Below are 19,602 nucleotides of genomic sequence, written 5' to 3' on the forward strand. Positions count from 1 at the left end.
CTTTGATAGTATATTTTGGAATCCTTGTTTCTCTTCTTTCAGGTATTTTAAAATTATTATGTACTTTTTAATTTTTTGAGAAGCTGGATCAATACTGTTTAACGTTCTCCTAAAGACAACCTCTTCTTTCAAAAATGCCTCTTAAGATGTTTGGTTCTTTATCTAGTTGCTTCTATTTCATTCTTATTACTAAACCTATCTTCCTGGTAACTTTCGGCTTTCTCATTCAAACAGGTCACTGGGGCAACAGTCTTGAGCCAGTCACTACTGCCTCAGCTGGCGGGAACAATGACCTTGTGATTTAAAATAGTTCAGGCAATTTCCCTATTCAAACTGAATCAAAACTGGTATTTAGTGCTCTTGAAGAAATCTGTGGCAAATGTGCACCTGGCAGTAAACAGTCCCGATCTCCCTCATTTCCACATTTGCTTTAGCAAGTCATGCAACAGCCCCGTATGGAGATGCTTACTGTCGTCCGCCTTCCTTGCTGCCTTAGTCAGTCTGAGCCTCAGGCACCCCAGAGAGCGCATGCTACAGACTTTGCAGGCAAAGGCAGAGGGCTGCAAGTAAGTCCCAAGTGAGTACGTAAGCAAGTAAGCCACAGACAGCATCCGCGACGGGCTCACCTGTCCCTGCACACGTCCTGGCCACTCTTCCTCAAGACAGCGACCACTGATGGCCCACGTGCGGAGATAACCATTAGCTACCCGCTCCCCTTACTGACTTATCTACTGGGGTGCACCAATGTTTTGGACACCTGGAGCACAGGATTTAAAAAATCCCTTCTGTTATGGGACAGAATGATTTTCAGTAATATGGATAGTTCAGTAGTTTCTTGGTTTGTTCAGTTTTAAACAATTAACAACCCCAACAGAATAAATTTCTATTTTAAATATACAACTCAGATTCTTCAAAATCTCTTATATATGAATTAAAATTTTCTCCTTAATGAATATATTACAACTTGCAGTTTACATTATATTTCCCTATTTTAAATTTTAAATACAAATTAAGTATCTAAGTAGATACCAGAACTAATGGATTGAAATTATTCAAATTCTATTTCTTCATTTCTTCATCCTTACAACCACAGTGCTAGCATCATTTGCTTTAGATCCAGGGCTGAAGGCCACTGGCAGAGGATGCGGGCCTGTGCAGCCAGGCCCAAAAAATGAGAGAGTCACTCAGTTAACCCTCCATTATTCTAAGTATTTTCCACCAACAAAACCGTATTTATTAAAGTATAACTGATAAAATAATTTGAAACATACATGTGTGTACATGTATATATATTAATGAAACACTTCTATAACCATGGTGTCTAAAACTCAGACTTTTTCCAGGAAGAGTACTTTACCACAGATATTGTTTAGGTTTACATGCACATGGCAATAAAAAAGGCAGAGTGAATTTGAGTCCGTTTTATTATTACTTTTAAGTTATAGAGACAATTTACCCTCTTATTGCCTGCACCAGGATACAAACCCCTGCCACCAGTCCTTGGCGAGGCCCCTGACATGTGCCATGGATTCCTCTGGGTGTGTGTGCGTGTGATGTACTTATCTCCCGTTGGAAGGTAAGCTTCTTGACTGTAGACTCAGGAACTGATGACGCTCTGGAAGAGGTGTGGCTAGCAATCAAAACAACTCATTTTCTATTTTGAATCTCTTAAGTTACAGTGCTTTTGTAAAAATATACACTTAGGATTAACTGATAAGCATTAAAGTCACACTACCATGTGTTCGCAACCTGAACACTATGGAAATTACAATGCTTGGCCTCTGTCTTAGACATTTAAAAACAAAAGATATGTTACCAGTTATAGACAAATCACCCTAAAATACAGAATGCAAAATTTAGACATGGCGTTACACACACACAACCCTAATGCTCCCAATTTTTATTCAAAAACTAAATGGACATTCCTATCTTGTTCCTGACCACAGAGGAAAAGCTCTCGTTTTTCTCCATCGAGTATGATTTTTCCTGTGGGTTTTTCATATATGGTGTTTATTATGTTGAGGTATGTTCCCTTCAAACCTACCATATTGAGGGGTTTTATCATGAATGGATGTTGTACTTTGTCAAATGCTTTTTCTGCATCTATTGAGAGGATCATATGGTTCTTATCCTTTCTTTTATTAATGTGTTGTATCATGTTGATCGATCTACAAATGCTGAACCAATCTTGCAACCCAGGAATAAATCCCTTGGTCCTGATGAATGACTTTTTTAGTGTATTGAGGGATTCAGTTTGCTAGTATTTTATTGGGACTTTCTGCATCCATGCTTATCAGGCCTGTAATTCTCTTTTTTAGTGGAGTCTTTCTCTGGTTTTGGTGTCATGGTCATGCTGGCCTCATAGAATGAGTTTGGAAGCTTTCCTTCTTCTTCTATTTTCTGAAATAGTGTTTGGTTGAATTTGCCTGTGAAGTCATCTGGTCCTGGACTTTTGTTTGTTGGGAGTTTCTGATTACTGATTCAATGTCTTTGCTGGTTCAAATTTTCTATTTCTTCCTATTTCAGTTTTGGTAGTTTATATGTTTCCAGGAATTTACCCATTTCTTTTAGGTTGTCCAATTTGTTGGCATTTAGTTTTTCATAATATTCTCTTATAATATGATCCAGCAATTGCACTACTAGGTATTTACCCAAAGAATACAAAAATACAAATTCAAAGGGACACATGCAACTTGATGTTTATAGCACCATTATCTACAATAGCCAAATTATAGAAACAGCCCAAGTGTCCATCAACTGATGAATGGATAAAGAAGATAAAGAAGATGTGTGTGTATACACACACACACACACACACACACACTTCACATACAATGGAATATTATTTGGCTATAAAAAGAATGAAATCTTGCCATTTGCAATGAAATGGATGGAGCTAAAGAGTATTTTACTAAGCGAAACACGTCAGAGAAAGACAAATATCATATGATTTCACTCATACATTGAATTTAAGAAACAAAACAAAGAGGCGGGGGGAGGGAGAAACAGTGGCAAACCAAAAATTAGACTTTAACTACAGAAAACACTGATGGTCACCAGGCGGGGATGAAGGAGCGCACTTGTTGATGAGCACCGTGTGATGTTTGGAAGTGTTGAATCACTAGTGTACACCTGACACTAACATAACACTGTATGTTAACTAACTGGAATTTAAATAAAAACCTAAAATAAATAAATAAATAAAATGGACATTTGAGAACAGATCCAGTTACCTTTGGCATCAATGTGATAATTGATCCTTAAAAGTGCAATAACTCCCAAGTAGGATGAAAATCAAAAAACGTGTGTGTGTGTGTGTGTGTGTATTCTGCTTGTATTATAGAATTACTTCTCCTCTTTTTAAACATTACAATTCTTTGTAAATTTAACCTTGTATGCAGAGTGATGTTTGACTGCAACTTTATTTTACTTTACAGACAGCATTCAGCATTTTCTGTATTTTAAAAAGTTATTTCAAGTGGCCAATACCACTGTAATAGCCTAAAGTAATTTAAGCATTTTAATAGATTTCTGGACTTTCCATCCCTGGGCTAATACTGCACTGCTTTTAGTCGACATGGCTTCATAGCATGCATTAATACCTGGTGGTATAAATACCTCCTGTCATCTACCTTCTCCATAATGCATCAGTTGTTATTTTACCAAAACTTTTGAACTGGTATACCTAAATTAGCTTTATCTGGAGTTTCCTTTTTTAAAATAAATTTTGGTACCAATATTATTTTCTCCAAATATGATTAGATTAGCTATTTTTTCATTGTCTATGCTCTGGATTGGCTTAACATTAAAATGATCTATTATTATGGCGGCAGGAATCGCTATGTAAATTACCTCAGGACTGGTGTTTTACATACAAATAGAATTTAGATGATGTTTTTCTCTGATGCTACTATGCTAATTAATCTTTTCTTTATTTCCCTTTCTTTTGGAGTCCTTTTGATAAATTCTTACTTTGTAGAAAATAATACATTTTATCCACTTTCACTAAATTAGTTTTAGTATAAAAGAACAGCAGTTTCTTATGATACTTTTACTTTTCTGTCTTATTTTTATGGTTATTTCCCTCTTGTTATTTCTTATTTTGTACGACTATCATCTTTCCCTGTTTATATTCAGTTAGCTACAATCTGATTATTTGGTGTTATTTTTAAATTATTATTTTCTGCATTTATCCTCCTTAATCCCTTCCTTCTTTCCTTAGATTATACAATTCCACTGTAAAATTTAAGTTTCATTTTATATTTCTCTAACTTACTATATATTAGGGGTGCCTGGGTGGCTCAGTCGTTAAGCATCTGCCTTCGGCTCAGGTCATGATCTCAGGGTCCTGGGATCGAGCCCCGCATCGGGCTCCCTGCTCAGCGGGAAGCCTGCTTCTATTTCTCCCCCTCCCCCTGCTTCTCTTTCTCCCCCTCCCCCTGCTTGTGTTCCCTCTCTAGCTATATCTCTCTCTGTCAAATACATAAATAAAATTAAAAAAAAAAAGTTTTAACTTACTACATATTATACTTTTCTGGTATTTCTTATCCTTTATTTTTAAATAAAATTAAATATATGAATTCCCTTATAAGCATTACTTCAAATATTTTCAGTTTATTCTGATGTACATTATTTACAAAAATAGTCTTACAAATACTCAACCACTCAAGTTTTGAGATTTAATCTGTAATCCAAGAATTAAGAGAAAGTACTTTTATTTCTTGTTCCATTTTCATATGGTTGAGACACTTTCTTTTCTCAATTTGTTTTTAGTATCTTATCATAATATTCTTAATCAGAAACTGGCTTTGCAGCATGTTTACTCTTTGGAAAATATGGATAATTTATTTGTGGGCAATGAAAGCTTTGTTTCCAAAATGGGACTGTGATGAGTCAGATGGAGATGGTTCCTATCAATGACATTCCTTTGCTGGTACAACTGATTAGTGCCCACTGATCTTGTGCCCCAAGGTGTGGATGAACTCATTTACTGTTCTAACACATTTTCTAGTGAATTTCTTATAATTTTTTAGATAACATAACAGGCCAACTGTAACTATAGATTTTTATTCTACTGTGAGTGCCTTTTACTTCTTTTTCTTCAGTAATTTCTCCATCTAGAGCCGCCAGTACAATGCTGAATAGAAGTGGTGAGGGCAGATAGCTGGTTTTGTTCATGATCTTGGGAGGAGGGCAGCAGGTAGACATGGAGTCTTCCATCACTAACTATGACATTAATGTGGGTTTTCATACACAGTGTTTATCTAATCGAGGAAATTCCCTTCTATGCCTAGTTTGTTGAGTGGTTGTAGAATGTTGAGTGGAAGTGTTTTGAATTTTGTGAAATGCTTTTTGAGTCTATTTAAATGACCATAGGCCATTGGTCTTTATTCTATTAATACAGTGTGTTAATCAGTTAGGGTCCAGCAGAGCTGCAGAACTAGTAAGAGATCTATATTAAGAAGTCTATTGGGAGAAACTAGGTATGCAGTTGTAGGGGCTGGGTGGGCCAGTCTTAAATCCACAGGGTGAGGCTGCTGAGAACGAGGACATGGCTGAAGCTGTTGCCCATTGGCAGAATCTGTCCTTGCAGGAAGGCTCAGCTCTGTTCTAAAGCCTCTCAACGGATTAACTCAGACCCTCCCATTTTATCTAGTATAATCTTTTTTAAGTGGAACTGCATTTTATTTACTTTTTATGAATTATCAACGTATTTTTAAGTGTTTGCTTTTTTTCTTTTTTTAATTTTATTATGTTATGTTAATCACCATACATTACATCATTAGTTTTTGATGTAGTGATCCATGATTCACTGTTTGCATATAACACCCAGTGCGCCATGCAGAAAGTGCCCTCTTTAATACCCATCACCAGGCTAACCCATCCCCCCACCTCACCCCCCCCAGAACCCTCAGTTTGTTTCTCAGAGTCCATAGTCTCTCATGATTCGTCTCACCCTCCTATCCCCGCCCTTCATTTTTCCCTTCCTACTATCTTTTTTTTTTTTTTTTTTTAACATACAATGTATTATTTGTTTCAGGGGTACAGGTCTGTGATTCAACAGTCTTACACATTTCACAGTGCTCACCATAGCACATACCCTCCCCAGTGTCTATCACCCAGCCACCCTATCCCTCCCACCACCCCCCACTACAGTCATCAAAAAAACCGAAATCTTCCCATTTACAATGATGTGGATAGTATAATCTTCTTTTTAAAAGTCAACTGATTGAGCAAGATGGCGGAGGAGTAAGAGACCTAGATTTCGTCTGGTCTCAGAAATTAAGCTGGATAGGGATCAAACCATTCGGAAAACCTACAAACTCAACAGGAGATCGAAGAAAAGAATAGCAACAACTCTCTGAACAGAAAAGCGACCACTTTCTGGAAGGTAGGACGTGCGGAGAAGTGAATCTGAGGGGATATTCGGGAGGACAGATGGCAGGGGAGGGGCCTCCGTCAGCCGCTTCTGGCAAGTGATAGAGCCGCGGAGCACAAAATCGGAACTTTTAGAAGTCTGCTCTGCTGAGGGACATCACTCCGGTGGCTAAGCGGGGGGTGGAACCCTCGTGGGACAGTGTGGTCTCAGGACCCTTGGGGTCACAGAAAGACCGGGGGTGCCTGAGTGTCACAGAGCTCCCAGGTATCGGAGCGGGGAAACCGGCCGCAGAGAGGGAGCCGAGGCACGGGCTCTGAGCTCGGGGTTTCCATAAACCGTGATCCGCGGCACAGTCGGGCCACTGCTCCTCCAGCAGGGACCCAACAAGCGGCAGATCCGGGGAGACTCCCCTTCCTCCCCCAGGAGGAGTGGCGCAGGAGCGCACCACAGGGATCTGCTGGGTTTGGAGACTCCACACGGGGTCGGGTGCCAGAGATAGAAACGCGCAGTTAAGGGCTGGGTGAGCACGGAGGGCGGCCGGAGACAGTGGAGACGGGAGTGACTGACAGCTTTTCTCTGGGGGCTCACTGAGGAGCAGGGCCCCGAGTTCTCGGCTCCTCGGAGGCGGAGATTGGGAGGCCGCCATTTTCACTCTCAGCCTCCAAAGCTGTACGGAAAACTTGCAGGGAACAAAAGCTCCTGAGAGCAAACCCGAGCAGATTACTTAGCCCAGACCAGGCAAGGGCGGGGCAATTCCACCTCCAGCAAAGACATTTGGGAACCACAGCAACAGGCCCCTTCCCCAGAAGATCAGCGAGAAGGAACACAGACAATAAACAGTAACAGTCACCTTACAGGCAATACAATGGCACTAAATTCATATCTTTCAGTAGTTACCCTGAATGTAAATGGGCTAAATGCCCCAATCAAAAGACACAGGCTATCAGATTGGATAAAAAAACAAGACCCATCAATATGCTGTCTGCAAGAGACTCATTTTAGACCCAAAGACACCCCCAGATTGAAAGTGGGGGGGGAACCATTTACCATGCTAATGGACACCAAAAGAAAGCTGGGGTGGCAATCCTTATATCAGACAAATTAGATTTTAAACCAAAGACTGTAATAAGAGATGAGGAAGGACACTATATCCTACTTAAAGGGTCTATCCAACAAGAAGATCTAACAATTGTAAATATCTATGCCCCTAACATGGGAGCAGCCAATTATATAAGGCAATTAATAACAAAAGCAAAGAAACACATCGACAACAATACAATAATACTGGGGGACTTTAACACCCCCCTCACTGAAATGGACAGATCATCTAAGCAAAAGATCAACAAGGAAATAAAGACTTTAATTGACAACACAGAAGAAAGAGAAATTAAGGAGTCGATCCCATTTACAATTGCACCCAAAACCATAAGATACCTAAGAATAAATCTAACCAAAGAGGCAAAGGATCTGTACTCAGAAAACTATAAAATACTCATGAAAGAAATTGAGGAAGGCACAAAGAAATAGAAAAACGTTCCATGCTCACGGATTGGAAGAACAAATACTGTGAAGATGTCAATGCTACCTAGAGCAATCTACACATTCAATGCAATCCTTATCAAATTACCATCCACTTTTTTCAAAGAAATGGAACAAATAATCCTAAAATTTGTATGGAACCAGAAAAGACCCCGAATAGCCAGAGGAATGTTGAAAAAGAAAAGCAAAGCTGGCGGCATCACAATTCCAGACTTCCAGCTCTATTACAAAGCTGTCATCATCAAGACAGTATGGTACTGGCACAAAAACAGACACATAGATCAATGGAACAGAATAGAGAGCCCAGAAATGGACCCTCAACTCTACGGTCAACTAATCTTTGACAAAGCAGGAAAGAATGTCCAGTGGAAAAAAGACAGTCTCTTCAACAAATGGTGTTGGGAAAATTGGACCGCCACATGCAGAAGAATGAAACTGGACCATTGCCTTACACCACACACAAAAATAGACTCCAAATGGTTGAAAGACCTCAATGTGAGACAGGAGTCCATCAAAATCCTAAAGGAGAACACAGGCAGCAACCTTTTCGACCTCAGCCGCAGCAACTTCTTCCTAGACACATCGCCAAAGGCAAGGGAAGCAAGGGCAAAAATGATCTATTGGGACTTCATCAAGACAAAAAGCTTTTGCACAGCAAAAGAAACAGTCAACAAAACCAAAAGACAACCGACAGAATGGGAGAAGATATTTGCAAATGACAGATCAGATAAAGGGCTAGTATCCAAAATCTATAAAGAACTTATCAAACTCAACACCCAAAGAACAAATGATCCAATCAAGAAATGGGCAGAAGACATGAACAGACATTTTTCCAAAGAAGACATCCAAATGGCCAACAGACACATGAAAAAGGGCTCAACATCGCTTGGCATCAGGGAAATCCAAATCAAAACCTCAATGAGATATCACCTCACACCAGTCAGAATGGCTAAAATTAACAAGTCAGGAAATGACAGATGTTGGCAGGGATGCGGAGAAAGGGGAACCCTCCTACACTGTTGGTGGGAATGCAAGCTGGTGCAGCCACTGTGGAAAACTATGGAGGTTCCTCAAAAAGTTGAAAATAGAGCTACCATATGATCCAGCAATTGCACTACTGGGTATTTACCCCAAAGATACAAAAGTAGGGATCAGAAAGGGTACATGCACCCCAATGTTTATAGCAGCAATGTCCACAATAGCCAAACTGTGGAAAGAGCCAAGATGTGCTTCGACAGATGAATGGATAAAGAAGATGTGGTATATATATACAATAGAATATTATGCAGCCATCAAAAGGAATGAGATCTTGCCATTTGCAACGACGTGGATGGAACTGGAGGGTATTATGCTGAGCGAAATAAGTCAAACAGAGAAAGACATGTATCATATGACCTCACTGATATGAGGAATTCTTAATCTCAGGAAACAAACTGAGGGTTGCTGGAGTGGGGGTTGGGGTGGGAGGGATGGGGTGACTGGGTGATAGACATTGGGGAGGGTATGTGCTCTGGTAAGTGCTGTGAATTGTGCAAGACTGTTGAATCTCAGATCTGTACCTATGAAACAAATAATGCAATATATGTTAAGTAAAAAAAAAAAAGAAGATAGCAGGAGGGGAAGAATGAAGGGGGGGAAATCGGAGGGGGAGACAAACCATGACAGACGATGGACTCTGAAAAACAAACTGAGGGTTCTAGAGGCGAGGGGGGTGGGAGGATGGGTTAGCCTGGTGATGGGTATTAAAGAGGGCACGTTCTGCATGGAGCACTGGGTGTTATGCACAAACAATGAATCATGGAACACTACATCTAAAACTAATGATATAATGTATGGGGATTAACATAACAATAAAAAAATTTAAAAAAAGTCAACTGATTGTGGACTTTAGTCACATCTACAAAATACCATCACAGCATATAATTAGTGTTTGACTGAATAACTGGTAACTGCAGCCCCGGTCAAGTCAACCCATCAAAAGGCCATCGGTTGTTGTGTTACGTCGACTGATGGATTTTCACACGTTAAACCACGTGGCAAATCCGGAATAAGTTCCATTTGTGCAGGGCATGAGTTACTATTTTCATTTCACTGAAATGAAACTGGACCATTTTCATTTCACTGTTCCCTTTTATTTTATTATGGAAACAGACTCAGAGAAATAATATCATTTTCTCAAGGTCCTAAAACTCAGAAGTGATGGAACTCAAATTGGAACCCAGATCCTATGACTGCAACATTGTCATTCTAACTCCCAATTAAATAAGAGATTCTAAAGTTCTAAGTAATATTTTAAAGCCAGGAAGAACGATAAAGATGCAATGTAGTGGTTTCCTATTAAATTTCAGAAACTGATAAAAAAAATTGAGGCAGAGACCATATGAAAAACTCAGACGGAGAAGGTCACAGATATGGCGGCTGTGAGGATGGGAAAGCTGACAACCACACCTGGAGGTCTGATATGTGCATCTATAACTGTGCATGCAGCTAAAGAAGAAGAATACAAAAAGCAGCTAGTAAAACCAGAGCAGCTCCCCATATATACTGCACCACCTCTGCAGTCTAAATATGTTGAAGAACAGCCTGGTCGTTTACAAATGGGCTTTGCATCCATCCGCACTACAACTGGTCATTATATTGGCTGGTGCAAGGGTGTTTGTGTGTTTGTGAAAAATGGAATAATGGATACAGTACAATTTGGAAAAGATGCATATATCTATCTGAAGAATCCACCTCGAGATTTTCTTCCAAAACTTGGAGTGATTACAGTTTCAGGATTGGCAGGCTTGGTTTCAGCAAGAAAAGGTTCTAGGTTTAAGAAAATTGCTTATCCACTGGGACTGGCCACTTTAGGAGCAACTGTTTGCTACCCAGTTCAGTCAGTAATAATTGCAAAGGTAACTGGGAAAAAGGCATATGCTACAAGCCAGCAAATTTATGAAGCAGTTAAATCATTGTGGACAAAAATCAACAAAAAAGAGTCATTTCCTAAACCTAAAGAAAAATCTAAGCTAGGAAATTCTGCTGAAATAGAAATACCTGCAAAAACAACTGACAGCCTGAAATACTCAGTGCCCTTGACAACAGAACTCAGCTCTGAAACAAAGACAAAATCAGAATCCACCTCAGGTGCTACACAGTTTATGCTTGACCCCAAGCTCATGGATCACGGGCAGTCCCATCCAGAAGATGTAGATATGTACAGCACTAGAAGCTGAAATAGTCTGCGTAGAGAACTACAAGATGTGCGAAGTTGAAAACGATGATGAAAAAATCATGTAAAGGGTAACCGTGACACAGAGAGTATAACTTTTTTTTTTTTTAGGGTATAACTTTTAAACGAAGTTTTTCCCTCACATCTTCTAATGTAATGTACAGTTTGACCAATCACATAAGGGATTAAAACACAAACTGTGAATTTAATCCAAACAGTATTAAATGATTGATGAAGAGGCAGAAGTATTGGGATGCATTTAATGATTTTTAAGGGTGTTTATTAAAAAACAAAAATAGAGTAAATATATAAACACTGATGAAATATGTATGTGTATATATAAATATTTATACAGATACATATACATATTTGCTTTAGCTTTTTCAAATTAATGTCAGCTAAATTAGAATGGTGTGCAAAAGAATGTGTTCCCCTTTTTTTTCATTCCCCAGAGCTGGAATAAAATATCCATATTTTATGACAAAAAAAAAAAAATTGAGGCAGAAAGAATGGTATGACTTTTTGTCGAATAACATCAAGCCAACAAAACACTACAACAAAACAAATACCATCAGAACCACCATGTTTTCATGAAGCAGATATTAACTCCAAGAAACTGGATGGGCATACCGTCTGTCTGAAGAAGGATAGACGGTTGGTACAACTGACAAGCACACGCAGGCTACAGTGCCATTTTAAGTATTTTCCATGTGTGACTGTAAATACACGGAAATGTCTCAGACCTTTATTTGGGAACTGCTAAATCATAAATAATGATGTTGAGAGGGGGGAGGGGGAAAAAGGGAGGTAGGGAGAGAGGGTGGGGGGAGAGAGAGGGAGACACAGTCAGGGAGGAACAAAGGGAAAGAGAGGTCGGATGTGTGCAGACGGGAAGGAGCAGGAGTTACCAAAGAAACTATAGAGACATTATTCACCTGGAACATACAAAAAGCTGACAGCTGACTCCATCTCCAATCTAGCTAAAATGTTTTAAAGCTAATCCTGGAAAAGGGCTGTTCTTTAAAAAGGTTTTCAATAGGACTGAACTGCAAATGTCTATTTGCTTTTATATGTACAAGTATATGTACATGTAAGGCTGTTCTGCAGTTTCTCAGAATTACACTAGTAGAAATGACATTCTCAAATGTCAATGGCAAGACAGTGTCAGAATAATGAAACTCTAAACCAAAGACATTTAACAATCAACTAAGTAACGTATATTAATATATATTTTATGCTTCTGTATTGTGAAAGCAATGCTATTTTCTTTGACAATTGCCTTGTTACTGAAGAACTTCCTCAAAGTCTCTGCATCAGTCATAACCCCTGGGGAAATACTAAAAAGTGGCAACAGAGAACAGAGGCAGCTCATATACTGAAGATTTCAATACGAGCGGCTGCCTGGCACGCTGAATGCTCAGGGATCACAGTAGCGATGCTAGACACGGGTGGCCAGCATCAGGTGCCTCGGCGCTAGGCTCATGCGATGACAGCCATCCGTCCTGCGAGAGCATCAGGACAGGACAGCAGGCGATGATGAAAACTCCATCACACTGAGGATTTTGTTCAAGGTCAGGCTTCAGCGATTCAGTGTCTGAGAAAATGTAGGCACTTACCTAACAAAGCAGAAGTGTTTATATTTAGAATCATAATTAGTAAATAGTAAAGACTGTTATTAAAGTTCTAATAACTGATTTGGCTTTAAAATAAAAACCAGACTATGCTACATTGAATTTGGGTAATTTAGTATAATATTAATAGACAGTGAATAATATGTTTCACAATTTTGAAAAGAAAAAAAATAGCAGTATTTTTAGATCCTAAAATCTATTACATTAATTGTCATTTAAGATTTTTTTTGAGATGTGGTCCATATTTACAATGGAATATTACTCAGCCATCAGAAAGGATGAATACCCAACTTTTACATCAACATGGATGGGACTGGAGGAGATTATGCTAAGTGAAATAAGTCAAGCAGAGGAAGTCAATTATATGGTTTCACTTATTTGTGGAACATAAGGAATGGCATGGAAGACATTAGGAGAAGGAAGGGAAAAATGATGGGGGGGGGATCAGAGGGAGAGACGAACCATGAGAGACTATGGACTCTGAGAAACAAACTGAGGGTTTTAGACGGGAGGGGCTGGGGGGAGGGGTTAGCCTGGTGATGGGTATTAAGGAGGGCATGTACCGCATGGAGCACTGGGGGTTGTATGAAAACAATGAATTGTGGATCACTGCATCGAAAACTGGTGATGTATTGTATGGTGACTAACATAACATAATAAAATAAAATTTAAAAAAAAGTTTAGAAATATTTAACTGAAGGTTAAAAGCATGCTTTTATCCTTGTAAAATGTCAATAGAATAATCACAGTGATCTGTGACATATTCTAAAAATTCATGAATAGAAACATCTTGGGTTAGTTTAAAAAGCATTAGGATTAGACTCTGACCATTCGAGTTTTAATCTAGCCAAACACTGCCCTTCTCTGAACCTCAGTAACCTGAAAAATGAAGGGTTCTATCGGCAATCTGTTAAGAGTCCTCCTTCCAAAAGTCACCATTTCAGGTCCTAGAGAGGGAAATTACACATTTCTAATAGGAATGGAGTTGAACAATAATACCTCATCTTTTAGTCAATCTAATTAAAATAGGAACATTTCAGATTTTAGGTAGGCTCCACGCCAACATGGAGCCCAATGTGGGGCTTGAACTCAACGACCCTGAGATCAAGACCTGAGCTGAGATCAAGAGTTGGATGCTTAACCAACTGAGCCACCCAGGTGGCCCAAGAACATTTCATATTTTAGGTGGTAAATTTGGCCAAATTTTTTCAAGTTAATTTGTCGATTCTGATTGGATGATTATATTAGAGTCAGTACTGTGTCCAAAATGCTGGGGGTGAATTAGTGAAAATCTTGACCCTTGAGAAAATTACAGTAAGGGGGTCAGGCATATGAAGTGATCATCTAAGTTAGTCTACGTGAATCTATTCTAGACAGAGTGCTGAAGAGATGAACGTAGATACACTGATACACTGAATTTTCCTCTACTGTCTTCATTTTTCCAAGCAGTAAAATTCTAAGCTCATTAAAATGTAAAAATCTGAATGTAAAGTTCTTTGGTGGCTCTTAGTAACTTGTGTAACGTATTTTATCTGAACTATAGTTTTGTTCTTTCGTCTTCAAACTTTCAACAGGTCTCTTGCAACTTCAGGGCTTAAGTTTTAAAACCTAAACCTTAGTACCTAAATCCTTTTCATTTGATTTAATCTGTATCTATCCTTGAAAAAGCCATAGTGAAATCTCCTGATTATATATCAATGAAAGTTTTACTTGTCTTTGAAAGTAGTATCTTTATGATTCAACTTATTCTTGGGTTCATCCCAGGTTAACAGTGTGAGTTACACATTAGCGCTAAAGTAGGCTCCCAGTAAAAGGTTCAAGCCAAGAAAACTCCTCATTTGTTTTTCTGGTCTGCTGTAGTATTTGTGAGGTGTCCAGATATTTGGTCAAATGTTATTCTGGGTGTTTCTGTGAGGGTATTTTCAGATGAGATTAACATCTAAGTTAGGAATCCTTGAGTAAAACTGATTGCCTCCCATACCGTGGGCCTCACCCCCCATCAGCTGCGAGTCGGAATATCACAAAAAGACCAGCCTCCTCCAAGCAACAGAAAGAAATTCCCAGGGGCACCTGGGTGGCTCAGTCGTTAAGCATCTGCCTTTGGCTCAGGTCATGATCCCAGGGTCCTGGGATCGAGCCCCGCATCAGGCTCCCTGATTGGTGGGGAGCCTGCTTCTCCCTCTCCCACTACCCCTGCTTGTGTTCCTGCTCTCTCTCTCTCTCTGTCAAATAAATAAATAAAATCTTTAAAAAAAAAAAAAAGAAAGAAAGAAAGAAAGAACTTCCCAGCAGGCTGCCTTCAGACTTAGTCAGCAATGCGGGCTTACTGTCCCGGTAGCAGGCAGCCTCCACAGCCGATCGGAAGCATTGGCCGGGCCGGGCTCTACCCTACAGATTGGGGGGGTTGGGCTTGACAGTCTCCATAACTGGGTGAGTCAATTTCTAAAATAATAAATCTCTTTCTATATTTAAATATAAAATGGGATCTAAAATATAAATAAAATATTACATATGTCAATAAAAAAAATATTACATATGTCTCCCATTGGGTTCTGTTTCTCTGGAGAAACCTACTACAGACTTGGTACTGAGGGGCTGGTTATAGAAGAACAAAAGCTTAAGGATGAATTCCCACGTTAGATCTAGGTGTTCTGGAACTGGCCTTCTAGTCTGATTAGATCTAAAGTCACTCATGAATCTACTTCCAGTGGTAAAGAGATCACTGAGATAGGTGTATCATGGGATCTGGCAATAGAGACCCACAAAATATCACCAGTGGATGCTTCTAATCAAATACTTACAAGAAACAGGGGCCTGGTGACTGTGTTTAGGATACATTCCAAGATATCTGTTAAAGTAATAAGTATAATAAGATGGACTGGTTGCTTCTAACACTGCGGGACAAAGTGGAGAAAAAAAAGGATGAGTTGAGGGATTAGAATTCCCAGCTCCAGAGCCACACAAAGGACCTAAAGCTTCTACGTCTGTACTGAAGAAGGCCACAGAGCTGAGACTGCTAGAAAGTCAAAATATAGTATTTTCCCATAAAAATGTGGAGGAAAACTAATTCATCTTGGTTTAATTACGATAATCTAAGTATATCAATGTTTAATTGTACCTGTGTCCTGTCAAAAATAAAATGAAAACAGAGGAAATTCGTATTTCCAATTCTAGAACATACTTGCACCATGTTTTTACTGACCTGTTTTCGGTCACTGTAAGTTAGTTTAGGTTTGTAGAATTTTATGTAAATGGAATCATGGGTTTTGTACATTTGGGGAAGGTTGTGTCTTCTTCACAGTAAAATTATTTTGAGATCCATCTACCTTGTTGTATCAACAGTCCTTTTATTCCTCATTATTGCTGAAAAGGATTTTCTTGTATGAATGTACCACAATTTGTTTACTGATTCACCTTTTGATGGGCATCTGAGTTGTTTCCAGATTTTGGCTAGTAAAAATTAGCCTGCTAGAAACATCCATGTACAAGTTTTGCATGGACATACACATTTATCTTTCATGAGTAAACACAGTAGTGAAACGGCTGGAGTAGATGCTAACTATATGTTTAACAGTGTAAGAAACTGCCGCACATTTCTCCAGAGTGATCGTATTATTTTCCATTTCCATTATATTTATTTTTTGTCAACAAAATGTGTTTTTATTTGCTAGATCTGGCAACCTCACCTGAGTTTAAATTCTGCCCTAAACATAATACAGTGTTATCTTAATAAGTCATTTATCATTTATTTCCCCAATGGTATTAGAAGGAGATAAAACCATACTGTGTTGTAACACATTTATGCTATGTTATAGAATAAGAATTAAGTAATAAAATCCATGTAATCTTAACCACAGTATATGACACAATAAATTATACTGAATTGTAGCCACCGTGGTATTCTTAAGTTCTAATTATAGCAATGCTTTTCCTTAATTTTAAAAATTATGCCTATTTTTCTACAGGAATATTGTAGGACATGGTGAACTACACATAAAAGAGCAAAAAGCATCTGAGTTTGCAGACACATCCACTAGTAAGACCTCAACGTGTTTCCTCCCAGCCTGTTCCAATGCCTCTATTTTCAAATTTATGTCATTTGTCAAAAACCATTTTTAAATCTTTCTTTGGCTGTAGATATAATTATATTTTTCACCTTTTGATAACTTCTCTTAAAAACTATATTTTGTGATAGCTATTGTATGGTAGTAATGATAAGAATTAATATATAATGAATGTTCATTAAGTATCTTATCCCTTTTATTCATTTGTAAATGAACACTTCGATTAGATTATTTCATTTGACCTCATGACCAACATATTTTCCTTAACTATTATAAAAACTTACTTTTAGAAATTCAGGCTATTTTGATTGGACAGCCACATGCAGAAGAATGAAACTGGACCATTTCTTTACACCATACACAAAAATAGACTCAAAATGGTTGAAAGACCTCAATGTGAGACAGGAGTCCATCAAAATCCTAAAGGAGAACACAGGCAGCAACCTCTTCGACCTCAGCCGCAGCAACTTCTTCCTAGACACATCGCCAAAGGCAAGGGAAGCAAGGGCAAAAATGAACTATTGGGACTTCATCAAGATAAAAAGCTTTTGCACAGCAAAAGAAACAGTCAACAAAACCAAAAGACAACCGACAGAATGGGAGAAGATATTTGCAAATGACATATCAGATAAAGGGCTAGTATCCAAAATCTATAAAGAACTTATCAAACTCAACACCCAAAGAACAAATGATCCAATCAAGAAATGGGCAGAAGACATGAACAGACATTTTTCCAAAGAAGACATCCAAATGGCCAACAGACACATGAAAAAGTGCTCAACATTGCTTGGCGTCAGGGAAATCCAAATCAAAACCTCAATGAGATACCACCTCACACCAGTCAGAATGGCTAAAATTAACAAGTCAGGAAATGACAGATGTTGGCGGGGATGCGGAGAAAGGGGAACCCTCCTACACTGTTGGTGGGAATGCAAGCTGATGCAGCCACTCTGGAAAACAGTATGGAGGTTCCTCAAAAAGTTTAAAATAGAGCCACCCTACGACCCAGCAATTGCACTACTGGGTATTTACCCCAAAGATACAAACGTAGGGATCTGAAGGGGTACGTGCACCCCGATGTTTATAGCAGCAATGTCCACAATAGCCAACTGTGGAAAGAGCCAAGATGTCCATCGACAGATGAATGGATAAAGAAAATGTGATGTATACACACACACACACACACACACACACACACACACACACACACACACTGGAATATTATGCAGCCATCAAAAGGAATGAAATCTTGCCATTTGCAACGACATGGATGGAACTGGAGGGTATTATGCTGAGCGAAATAAGTCAAACAGAAAGACATGTATCATATGATCTTACTGATATGAGGAATTCTTAATCTCAGGAAACAAACTGAGGGTTGCTGGAGTGGTGGGAGGTGGGAGGGATGGGGTGGCTTGGTGATAGACACTGGGGAGGGTATGTGCTATGGTGAGTGCTGTGAATTGTGCAAGACTGTTGAATCACAGATCTGTACCTCTGAAACAAATAATACATTATATGTTAAAAAAAGAAGATAGCAGGAAGGGAAAAATGAAGGGGGGGAAATTGGAGGGGGAGATGAACCATGAGAGACTATGGACTCTGAGAAACAGACTGAGGGTTCTAGAGGAGAGAGGGGTGGGGGGGATGGGTTAGCCTGGTGATGGGTATTAAAGAGGGCATGTATTGAATTGAGCACTGGGTGTTATACGCAAACGATGAATCATGGAACACTACATCAAAAACTAATGATGTAATGTATGGTGATTAACATAACATAATAAAATAAAAGGCACATTAAAAAAAAAAGAAATTCAGGCTCTTTCTACAAAGTCACTCTTATTAAGTGACTAAAATATCACTTCTCTAAATCTGAGAACACTTCAAAGGCTTTCTTCAATGTAGAGTCCAAGTAGTGAAATTACTGGAATAAATATATTTCAGTAATTATGCACAAAATAAAAATATTTAAAAAGTAAATATTGTATATTATCATCAATATATTTACTTTGTATATAATACACACACATATTTAAAACTCTGCCAAATGGATTTTAATCATTTTGTTTTCAATTAACTCCAATTCGTTATGGTTTTTTACAATCTTTATACTGTTCTATTACTGTTGAAGTTAACTCCTTAAAACTGCAGAGACCAACTAAATTTTCCATTCGGAATCTGCCACAGGAAACCATTTCTCCCTAACAGCAAGCCAGTGGGGTCAGGGTTCACCATCCACAGTTAATATCCCAATGTCTACAACTAAGGCAATCTTCAACACGTTCACTTCAATGTGCGTGGGACAGATGACCTGAATAAAACAGCATGTCAGCAGGTAGATCTTGACCTAGTAACTCTCGAGTATTATTTCAGAGCACATAGCTAACACAGGCTGTAACACAGAGACATGTGGGATGATTCCATGTGAAAGTGACCCGAGCTGTCCAGATGATCAAAGCTAAGTACGCGCAGCATGTTGTGGGGCTGGGAAAAGCTTGCAGAGACAACGCTGACAGGAGACTGAACTCAAGGAGAGTCATGTGAGTGGAGCTTGAGAATTCTATAGGAATGATCCTGAGAAAATCAAGAGTTAGTCTCAAAAGGAATAGAAAGCCTCCTTGGAAATAAGTTGTAAAGTTTTCACTTAACTAATTATGTTTCCCTTTGACAAGTTATTAAACTTTTCATTAGTACAATCAAATGAGTAGATGATGTGATTTATAAGCTCCCCGGAAATTTGAAAATTAGACAATTATGACACAATCTTGAAGAGCA

At 38.8% G+C, this 19,602-nt stretch overlaps 1 protein-coding gene across 2 annotated transcripts; it reads left to right on the plus strand.

Moving 5' to 3' along the window:
• Positions 1-10,298: 10,298 nt before the first annotated feature.
• On the plus strand, positions 10,299-11,617 carry LOC118554958 (MICOS complex subunit MIC27-like). 2 transcript variants are annotated; one of them, XM_078077814.1, is made up of 2 exons: positions 10,299-10,815; positions 10,930-11,617. In XM_078077814.1, the coding sequence occupies exons 1-2, from the start codon at positions 10,330-10,332 to the stop codon at positions 11,134-11,136; spliced, it is 693 nt and encodes a 230-aa protein (XP_077933940.1). In that variant the 5' UTR covers positions 10,299-10,329; the 3' UTR covers positions 11,137-11,617. The 2 variants fall into 2 exon arrangements, with proteins under 2 accessions (XP_077933940.1, XP_035978702.2); XM_036122809.2 differs by having other exon boundaries at positions 10,299-11,617.
• The last annotated feature ends 7,985 nt before the right edge of the window (positions 11,618-19,602 follow it).

The sequence above is a fragment of the Halichoerus grypus genome, chromosome 7, assembly GCF_964656455.1.
Source record: "Halichoerus grypus chromosome 7, mHalGry1.hap1.1, whole genome shotgun sequence".
Lineage (NCBI taxonomy): Eukaryota > Metazoa > Chordata > Mammalia > Carnivora > Phocidae > Halichoerus > Halichoerus grypus.